The sequence below is a fragment of the Ascaphus truei genome, chromosome 3 (assembly GCF_040206685.1).
Source record: "Ascaphus truei isolate aAscTru1 chromosome 3, aAscTru1.hap1, whole genome shotgun sequence".
Lineage (NCBI taxonomy): Eukaryota > Metazoa > Chordata > Amphibia > Anura > Ascaphidae > Ascaphus > Ascaphus truei.
The window spans coordinates 87,663,916-87,675,306 of record NC_134485.1 but is presented as its reverse complement, the minus strand read 5'-3'; the positions used below and the strand labels follow the sequence as shown (position 1 = coordinate 87,675,306).

General features: G+C 45.6%; 1 protein-coding gene across 4 annotated transcripts in view; it reads right to left on the bottom strand.

Annotated features, from left to right (window-relative positions):
• The window catches only part of HSF5 (heat shock transcription factor 5), a 16,628-nt gene extending 8,675 nt beyond the window's left edge, over window positions 1-7,953 (bottom strand). For 2 of the 4 annotated variants that reach the window (XM_075594535.1, XM_075594536.1), the window contains exons 1-2: window positions 6,490-7,951; window positions 4,821-5,198 (exon numbers count right to left, since the gene is read on the bottom strand). In XM_075594535.1, coding sequence (XP_075450650.1) covers window positions 4,821-5,198; window positions 6,490-6,988 — 877 coding nt within the window. In that variant the 5' untranslated portion in view covers window positions 6,989-7,951. Of the gene's footprint in view, window positions 1-4,820; window positions 5,199-6,489 lie in introns of all 4 variants that reach the window. The other 2 variants (XM_075594538.1, XM_075594537.1) reach the window with 2 other exon arrangements.
• Window positions 7,954-11,391: the final 3,438 nt, after the last annotated feature.

Sequence of the window (11,391 nt, the reverse complement as noted above, 5' to 3'; positions counted from 1 at the left end):
CTGTAATACTAGTTCTGCAGTGAGATTAGGCAGTCATACTTGTGAATGCACGGCTGGAGTCCACCGCGCATGCGTCTACGGTGTGTGCATAAGTTGCTGACTACCCACTGCGACTGACAAGGTATGTATAGTAATTGTGACTAGAGTGATGTTGCACACAGAGATTCACCACTTAGCCATTGTATATAAAGCGGATGTAAGTATGGTAATTCCTAGTACATATGGCTAAATAGTGTCTTGCTAAGGGGTGCAATGCGTTCTCCCTCTGGACGGCCCGGGTACAGATACATGTATACACTGATGTTGTGTTGCTGCTTATTTCTAGCCACAGTGGCTTTATTTCTTCTGGGGGGTGTATTTATGTCCACTTATACCTATTTGTTGTATTTCACAGGGCAGGTATTTGAAAACACAGATGTGCTGTTATTGTGTTCATAGATCTAAATTAGTTAGGGAGTCTAACTGCACATGCGTTAACTTCGATGTGTATTCCTGCGTAGCGTGAGACTCTGATAGTCACTACCGAGAGCAATCAATAGTTATGCTGTTTGTGGCAATTATTGCCGTGCCTCCCGTAGCGCCCCTTGATGTGCGCCCGTAAACCCTGTGTGGAGATACTTATATTCAGTATCTCGGCTGAATGGGTAGATTTAGTGGCCGAAGTGATTCGCCATTACACTCAGTGGTGTTTACCCGCATACGGTCGGTTAGAGGCTGAGTTTACAGCATTATAGTGAAACAATTGAGCTGTGCTCTTTGCAGCTATAGGAGCTTATTTGTAGATTTTATCGGCAGAGACCCTGGGCCTCTAACCGACCGTATGCATCCATGATTTGATACACCCATTTAAAGAGGTGTTAGCCCTGCTTTAGGCAGGGCTGTTCAACAAGCACTACACGCTCTATCAAACTGCCAATAGAACGTTTTACTTACTGCGTTTCTAGCTCCAAAATTGGAGCAATACCACCTGGGAATCCAGTATATCGTTTGGAACTGTGCCCGGTTACTGCTTTCCACTCTAGTCCACCTATTTATCTGCCACTGGCTCTAGTGGGAGCTCTGTTATACTCCCTGATGCGACTTCATCTAAGATTAGGTATTGCGTCCAAACACTGACCTAGCTCACCTACACATCTATCCCGTTTTTAGCAGGGGTCCTATATGTATTCCCTGATGCGACACTGCCTAGTCGCAAGGAATCACCTAGACGTAACCCGCGGGTAAACACCACTGAGTGTAATGGCGAATCACTTCGGCCACTAAATCTACCCATTCAGTCGAGATACTGAATATAAGTATCTCCACACGGGGTCTACGGGCGCACATCAAGGGGCGCTAGGGGAGGCACGGCAATAATTGCCACAAACAGCATAACTATTAGTTGCTCTCGGTAGTGACTATCAGAGTCTCACGCTACACGCAGGAATACACATCGAAGTTAACGCATGTGCAGTTAGACTCCCTAACTAATTTAGATCTATGAACACAATAACAGCACATCTGTGTTTTCAAATACCTGCCCTGTGAAATACAACAAATAGGTATAAGTGGACATAAATACACCCCCCAGAAGAAATAAAGCCACTGTGGCTAGAAATAAGCAGCAACACAACATCAGTGTATACATGTATCTGTACCCGGGCCGTCCAGAGGGAGAACGCATTGCACCCCTTAGCAAGACACTATTTAGCCATATGTACTAGGAATTACCATACTTACATCCGCTTTATATACAATGGCTAAGTGGTGAATCTCTGTGTGCAACATCACTCTAGTCACAATTACTATACATACCTTGTCAGTCGCAGTGGGTAGTCAGCAACTTATGCACACACCGTAGACACATGCGCGGTGGACTCCAGCCGTGCATTCACAAGTATGACTGCCTAATCTCACTGCAGAACTAGTATTACAGTTGCGATTAATATATCTGGACAATTGAGCAACTGAGGGTGAGGAATAGGGTTTGAATCTACACCAATACCATCAGGTATTAATTCAAAGTGATCAATACCCACCTCGTGGTTTATATTATTTAACTACGATTCTAGATGCATATATAACTTTTAAGATACTACAGTGACTCAACAAAAGTCAGGAATACTGTACATCTACGCCTGTTGGAGGCTCCTAGTAGATTTTCTGGATCAACCGTTTGGACCTGTTTAGTGTCCATTTTAATATAGTATATCTAGCAAACATCAAGTTATATACTATTTTTATCACACCTTCACTGAATTGAATAAAGAGATTTTTTACACACACCTGTTCTTTTCTCCCCTGACCACATTTATTTCATAAAGGTCTGCGGTGCGCCTACAAAGGGATTCTTTCTGTGTACCTCTCTAGATACACGCGTTATCATCCTTTGATTTACTCCCTAGGCAGCACGCCTCAACCACCAAGGGGTTAGAGCGAGGTTCCTATCTATAGTTAGCTATATGCTTTCACTAAGTGTATATATATATATATATATATATATATATATATATATATATATATATATCAAAACACACAGAATAGTGCCGCAATCAAATCAGCTCCCAAAAGTCAAATAAACCACAAAATCAGACATAAGGGTTAGAAAAATACCCTCTGGTGGTGCTAACGACCCAAATAACTATGGAAACACAAAAGAGAAAGGGGTCTAGTGAAAGCACTCAAAAGTGGTGGAAATAATAAAATGGATTTTATTAACAACAGTGTTGTTAATAAAATCCATTTTATTATTTCCACCACTTTTGAGTGCTTTCACTAGACCCCTTTCTCTTGTGTGTATATATATATATATATATATATCTATATATATATATCTATATATAGTAATTTTGCAATATTTGTTTTTTCTATGTAGCGCAATGGCCTACTGACCTATTAGCCATGTTTGGTAGATGAAGCCTATTAGCCAATGGTAGATGAAGCGGTGTTGGTGGGTTCTATAGTTACTAAGTGGTTAATTAAAGCTGCAATTCAAGCTGTCGTTTAAAAAAATAAAATATTAATTCAATATGTGCATCAATATAATCTTCCCACTGACAAGTGATTAGCTAAGTTGCTGATCGATTCCTTCTCCTATAATCGATCGCTGAAGATTGGGTTCACTAAATGCATCTTGGGTAAACTTCTGCTGCACAAAGTTTTGTGAGGAAGATCATGTGACCAGGCAGGCTAGATTCAATTGGTTCACTGCTAGAGAGGGGGCCGGGCTCAAAAAGGTGATGCTGTTTCAGAAGGTGAAGGGGGTGTGACTTTGTAAATGGTTGCTATAGGAACAAAACTGCCTGTCACATTAGAATACATTAAAAATGTTGTTGTTTTTTTTAATGCTACAAGTATTTTCTCATAGTAAATAACTGATTTATTAAAAAAAAAAAACAAAAAAAACCCACAAAGGATATTGCTTGAACTGCAGCTTTAAATCTTTATTAATCGATTGTGCCAAGTATATATTACATATCATTATACACCTGTCATCTTCCGTAGTAAAGAGAGGAAATAGCAAAAACTATGAAAAAATGCGAGTTCTTTGGCACTTTTCTGCTTTGACATTTTCTTAGCTGACTTTTCCGGGGGGAGAAAAATCCTGATACTTCTTTTATTGACTTAGGCAAAGGGTTTACAACTTTTTCAGGAGAAGATATTATATTTTTAGCCAAAGCAGAAATATCAGAGTATACTGAATGAGGCCTTTAATGGCTAATGATCATTGTCATGTTTTGAATTCATAATGAGTGCTTAGTGTTTAAAGCAGCACTGTGTGTTAGTTATTCACAGGATGTGATATAGGAGATGTTATTTGTTATAACTTTGCGTTCCGTCTTCCATTCCCCGATCCAGCCCAGATTAGCAGAAGTAAAATATGGAGAGCAATGTTCCTCCATTGCTAGATGTAACATGAGGCTGACTGAATACAACTTTATTTATGACGAGTTACTGAAGTGGTTTAGTATCCCTCTGCTGATGAAATGATAAGATGGATCATGGAATGGAACAGATAAGCCTCCTGTTATTTTCTGCTGGAATGGTAATTATATATATATATATATAAAAAAAAAATTATTAACAGGGCTGGAGCTTTGTTATCTTAAAATGTTTAGGTTCTGCCAACATCAGTGGTCAAAGACTTAAATAACTTCAGAAATTTACATAGGCTCCATTTGCACATCAGTGGTATTTTCTTAATTCATTTTGCCCGAATTGTCCCAAAAATCCAAACTGAGTTACTGTACAGTTATCCTACAACAGAAATACTGCAGCTACTGAACACTCAGACTTATACAAATGTGCATCTATATCCACCTGCAGTCTGCACACAGGGAAAAAGCTGTCAAAGTGACATCTCATTCTTAAAAGTGGGCTTCACTATTAAATGCAGCTTACTTAACGTAGATAAAAAAATTGAATTGCAACTGCTTGATCTTATCACAAAGTATCCTTCCATGTGCGTGTAATTCCTGATCCGGGAATAGCAATGAGATTTGAAGCAAAATGCACTGTTGAGAGTTATGGCTTTCAAGCTTGGCTTCTTCACCTGCTGCAGAAGGATTATGGAGGCAGAAGTGTAAATGACGGCTGCAGATGGGCAGATGCGTGAGGGATTTCAGACGAGTGCATTGTGTTCAATCCTCCCTTGATATTTTTAAAAGATGACATCATTAGCTTAATCTAACTTTTTCCTGTCCCCCAATGTTAACTAATTGTGTTTATTTTCAAATATTTGTTTATTTTATGTTATATTTTATTTTAACGTAATGCAGCTTGCTTCTAACTATGTTGGCGACAACCCCCAGGGAGCATTACCACCACCTGCTCCGACTTACCTGTTGGATAGTATGCCTGTGGGTACTGGGCTGCGGTTGGAGCATAGCTGCTGTACTTGTGCGCAGCTCCTGTCATGGCGGCGTGCCCTTGCTGCATATGGACAGAGCTGGGACTGGGCTGCAATGTGTAGGTGACTTCAGTTGGGAGCCTTTGCAGGACAGGGAAGAGGATGCCCTTGTCGGGGAAGGATGACGGGGACTCTACCTGGCTTGGCAGGAGCCCCAAAGTGTTGGACCATGTCCGTGTAGGGACTGGTGTGCGATCCAAGCCTTTCAATGGGAATGCAACATGGTTGTGGGATGTAGCCGACACATAGGGATACGGAGAGAGGTTTTCACGTCGGAAGGAGCGATGAAGCTGTCCAATGGTCATTGGGCCTGCACAATCAAAAAGAGCATATTCAAGTTTTAATTGTTCTGCTACTCAACATTTTACCATAAAAGTATCTATGTGCCATTTTTTCTATTTTCTGACCCCCAAACTCATTTTCTTAGCGAGTGTCCACAATGCTGAGTGGGTATTTGAGTGGGCGGGGCAGCATTTGAATGGGTCAGTGTTTGATTTGCTCAATGTCTGAGAGGGTAACAGTCTGCAGAGTGAGTGTTTGATTAGTTTAGTGCCTGCAAATTTATTTGGGTCAGCGTTGGATTGGATGAAAGCCTAATTGAATCAATATCTGAGTTAGTGTGTGTATGATTGAGTTTGAATCTGACTGGCTCAGTTTCTAGGTGTGTGAGTGTCTTATTGGGTCAATATCCCATTGGCTGAGTGTCTCTCTTGGCAGCACAGTATTAAGTATACTGAGTGATCACCTGGCTCCATATAACCATGACCCAGAGGGTACTTATTTTATATCCTTCAATCTGACACTTTAACAAAAAACCCAGCCAATGCCGGTCACAAGCCCGGATGAAAAATTCGGTGTTGGTTCCCGTAGCGACAGAACTGGAAAATTAGCCAAGAACCCAATGGCAGGACAACAATTACGAAGCCTGGAAACATTATACAGTGTGATTTACAGATCTACTTTTTTAAGTTTATTTCTATTATTGATACTCTAATAAAGTTTATATTTTAACAGTTGGCCACACCTGCATCCCTAGACCTACATATATAATTAGTTAGGTCTGTTGTGCACCATTAATAGGGTCTTTTCTATATGGGAAGTGTTTTTCTAAACACAACTCACCCTTTTTTGAGATATCATTAGAAGATACAAAGACTCACTTGCCCACCAGTAAGTGTGTTAAATCTGGTAAAAGGCTACGGTGCACACTCATACCATTAGGGAGTTGTTCGATGGGTGACCTAGACATCCAGCCAGTGACCAAAACCTCTTAATGCCCGCTGAAATAATTAAATGAGGTAGTCTCTAGAACCAAAATGTGTAGACATTAAATAAAGTAAAACTAATCATGCCCTGAAAACCCTTCCCTGTTACCACCTGTTAATGTATGATTGGCTGAAACGTGGTTTGAGAGCAAGCGCCTAACTTTTCGTTTTTTTAGACAGTTTAAAATGGCTTGAAGATAACCTCCTCTTATAAACTTCTAAACCCGAATCTGTGAGCATTGCTAGAACTACACTCAATCTTGCTAATTTTAGGCCTCCCACCGGATTGTGTGGCATGCCTCTACCCACACCCTTACCCTGCTTGCCCCCCCTTACTCTGTTCAACCAGCGAGTTGGAGAGCAGCCTCTGAAAACGGTTTGGAGGCCTAGAGTTGACCTCAAGGCCAGCTGCCATCTTGGCCTTGTTAGCACTGGTCAGTCGCTTCAGGTTGACCAGCAGGTCTGGGTGCTCCTTGTGGAAGTGGATGTTGTGGAAGTGATGGAGGTGGCCGTCGCCGGCTCCCAGGTCCCCACCCGGGTGAAGGAGGCCGGGGTTACCGCCAACACCCATCACCACCTTTCTGAAGCCGTAGAGGTTGAGCTGGCGGATAAAGCTGGTGAAATTGGTCGTCTTAAAGAGCTCGTTGGTCTCGTCCAGTGGATTGGAGGGGCAGAGCAGTTCAGACTCGAAGAGCTGCTGGTCGATGATAACCCCTTCTCCGCGCAAATCCCAGCGGATGGACTGGTAGCGTGGGCTGTTCACAAGACGCCACAGTTTGGCAGGAAAATTATTGGGGTTGATGGGGGTAGAGAGCAGCGCCTCCTCCACATCCATGGGATTTCCAGATGGGCTGATCAAATGGCAGGACGTTAAAGGTAGGGTGAAGCACAACCGCTGGGCAATCACTCAGACCTTGTTTCTTTAGTACTGGCTCTCGAGCTCCAGGACTGACCCAAGCTCTCAGCAGATGTTTCACACTACAGTCCTCTTCACTAAATCTCCTTTAAAAACCTCATCTCTCTCCCAGCCCTTCACATATTAGTTTTTTTTTTCTCTCCCAGTTGTATTTTGCGTGGTTCTTTCTCTAGCTGCTCTTTATTGCTCTGTTGTTTCTCTTTTTCTTTGCCTTCTCTTTTATTTCCACTGGATCATGCTCTAGGGCAATTACTTCACTGCACCTCTCACTCTGTCCTTAACCTTCCTTATTTTCTTTTTCCTTGACCTACAAAGTATACTTGATCTCCCTAAATGTAAACTCCTTCACTGATAACCCTCAAAATGTTCCTTGCTCCCCCACTCAACTCTCATTCTCCCCACTCTCCCTTGCCCTTACCCCAGCTCCCCTTTTCACTTCTTCATCTCCCCCAGTTTCACCTTTGTTTCTCCCTTCTTAAACTTCCTCAGTTCTCACTCAATCCCTGACTTTGATCTCCTCCAGCTCTCGCTCACTGACTTTGATCTGCCCCAGCTCTCACTCACTGACTTTGATCTCCCCCAGCTCTCACTCACTCCGACTTTGATCTCCCCAGCTCTCACTCACTTTGATCTACCCCAGCTCTCACTCACTTTGATCTCCCCCAGCTCTCCCACTCCGACTTTGATCTCCCCCAGCTCTCACTCACTGACTTTGATCTAACCCAGCTCACTAACTCCCTCACTTTGATCTCCCCCAGCAATCACTCACTCTGACTTTGATCTCCCCCAGCTCACTCCCTGACTTTGATCTCCCCCAGATCTCCCTCCCCTCCTTCCGCTTGGTTCTCTCTCCGCCTGTTCCTTCCGATCAATGGAACCGTTACTGAGCGCTCCCGAACCTCAGGTTCAAATTCCAAACTCCGACCAATCAGGCCTCGAGTAACAGCGCGCGAGGTGGTGCAGGTGCGCGAGCCGAGAAACTGCCGAACCGCCCGGGGAAAGGGAAGTCGCGAAGCTCATGTCTCGCGCACCGGCGGTTGCCCCACCGTCCCAATGTCGCCCCATTACTCCCTATCATTCTGTTTCCTCTCGTGCCCAGATAGGCACAGCCACCACGTGATCAGAATCCCCAGCACGTGACGGGAAGTTAACCCCCACGACGCAGCTGCGAGAAGCACATGACTTGTCGTTAGCATGCGGGAGGGAAGGGGGTGCGTCATGTGATGGAATAAGCGCGGGAGAGCGGAGCTAGCTGCGACATTTTTATTGAGGACGGAGCTGCCATTCATGTTCCCGTCACACACACAGAAGGTAACACCGGCTTACAGGTGTCATTTCTATACATGGGCAGAGCTTTGTTATTAAACATAGGACTTTGTCTTTCATGACCATGTTTTAAATTATTATGTTGTGTACAGTATGTTTTGTTGCTTATGCCCCCGTTTCAGGGTAATTATGCCCCTGCACACCTACATGTAATACATTCATTCACATTCATTCACATACATGTAATACATTCATTCACACACGTAATGCATTCATTCACATACATGTTTTACATTATTTCACACACCTACATGTAATACATTCATTTGCTTACATGTTATACATTAATTCACACACATGTAATACATTTAGTCGCACATATATGTAAAACATTCATTCTCACGCATACATGTAATAAATGTATTCACACAGGTTATACATATCTTCACATACATGTAATACATTATTTCACATACATGTAATACCTCCATTCACATACTACACATATTGTGAAATAATGTATTACATGTATGTGAATAAATGTATAACATGTATTACATGATTCACACATGCTATATATTCATTCACATACATGCACGTAATACATTCATTCACACACATGTTATACATTCATTCACATACATATAATACATTCATTCACATGTACTAAATTCATTCACATACATATAATACATTCAATCACACACCTACATGTAATACATTCATTCACATGTAATAAATTAATTCACACACATTATACATTCATTCACATACATGTAATATATCCATTCACATACATACATGTAATACTGTGACGGTGAGGGGGTAGCCAGGCTCAATAATAAAGGTTAAGCCTGTTTGGTTATCTCTGATCCTTGTATTGGGGTTCGGAAGTGTCAGCTCTTGAGCCCAGTGATTGTCTGTGCATTGTATAAAATGATGCAACAATAAGGTATTTTATGTATGTAGCGCACTTTCCCCCAACCCCTGAAAGATGTGTGAATGCGGTGTGTGAATGCGGTGCAATACCTGCTAGGAACCTGGGGTGCACCTGAGTGATGCTCTGTAGCGCCTCCCCCTGTACAGGATTGTATTGTGTAGAATGACCCCGTTGCAGGACACATGAGAAATACACATGTGGTATAACGGAGTTTTACTAGGTGCAGAGGAATATAATATACAGCCGACTCACCAGGCCACGCACAGCCGTACCTTCCCACTGAAGTCACCGGCCCCATAGTACCTAGGGGCACTTGTGCACCCAACCAACCCGGTCAGGGCCGCCATCAGCAGGGGGACAGAGGGCACTGGCGTCCCGGGCCCCGTTGAGTCGGCCGGGCCCCCTGTGTTAAAAAAAAAAATGTCTTAAAAAAAAGGCTGTGTCAAAAAAATAAATAAAAAATAATGAGGAGAGGGGATCCAATCAGGGCCCTCCTCATGGGCAGGGAGTGGGAGGACTTAAGCTAACATAAGTAACTGCACAGGCGGGAAAAGCGTGTTAGAATGTTCCCGGCTGTGCAGTTGGTTATTTAAATTCAACACCACAGAAACGTTAATCCATGCTTTAATTGTTATTTGTCCTATGAATGTGATTGTGTCTGTCTGAGTTTCACCCTCAGTCACTGTTGTGTGTGTGTGTCTGTGTGTCTGTCTGTCTACAGGTTAATGTATACTCTCTCTAGTCTGTTTTTTGTCTGTCTCCGTCCTGTCTGACATTCCCTCCCCCCCCCCAACCGGCATCCACCGAAAGCCCCTCCCCCAGCCCAGGCCCCAACACCCACCGGCCCACCGAGTCCATACGCAGCCTGCTCCTCACTACCACCGGCATCCACACTGTCTCTCCCCCCCCCCGCCCTCCCCCACCGGCATCCACCTCCCCCCAACAGGCATTACCACCCCCCTCCACTGGCATCCACCCTCTCCCCCCCCCCCGAGGCCCCCACACCTACTGGCCCGGCATCCAGAGATCCTCCGCGCCCGCCCTCCACACCTCCGCGGCATAATCTGTTTTGGGCCTAGCCCACGAGTCCCTCCGAGCCGCAGCCTGCTCCTCACTCGACCCCCCCCGGCATCCACACGGTCTCTCCCCCCCCCCCCGGCATCCACACGGTGTGTCCCCCCCGGCATCCACACGGTCGTCGTCGTCCCCGGCATCCACACGGTGTGTCGTATTCGTCCCCCACCGGCATCCAAACGGTCCCCCCTCCACCCAACCGGCAACCACCCCCCTCCACCCAACCGGCATTATCATCCCCCTCCACGGACATCACAACCTTCCCCCCCCCCCCCGAGGCCCCCACACCTAACGACCCGGCATCCAGAAATCCTCCGCGCCCTCCACTCTGCGACATAATCGGTTTTGGGCCTAGCCCACGCGGCCCTCCGATCCGCAGCCTGCTCCCTACTCCCCCCCCCCCCCCCGGCATCCACACGGTTCCCCCACCACCGGCATCCACACAACCGGCATTACCATCCCCCCTCCACCGGCATCCACCCCCCCCCCCGAGGCCCCCACACCTACCGGCCCGCCACCCGACATCAAGAGATCATCTGCGCCCGTCCTCCCTCCACTCCTACACAGCACAACCAGTTTTGGGCCTAGCCCACGTGGCCCTCCGAGTCCAGCCTGCTCCTCACTCCCAAACCCCCCCTATTGGCACCCCCATCCCCTCCCTATTGGCATCCACCTCCCCCCCTCCTATTGGTATCCACCTCCCCCCCCTTTTGGCATCCACCTCCCCCCCTTTTGGCATCCACCTCCCCCCCCCCCCCTATTGGCATCCACGTGCTATGTGACTTGTCCCAGAGGCTCATGGAATATGTAGTCCCTGCTCGGAGACTCTTCCTATTGGCCGCCATTCGTGAGCTTGTCCTGCGCATGCGCAGCATCTCGCACATGCGCAATGGTCTCAAAAATGGCGCCGGCGACGCAATCGCCATCGCAACCTTTTCGGCACCTCTGGAACCTCAGCTCCCTCCTCGCACCCTCCCTAACCTCCGCTGTCGGTCGCAGCCGCAGCAGCAGGTAAGGGGATGAAGAGGAACCCGGAGGAAAC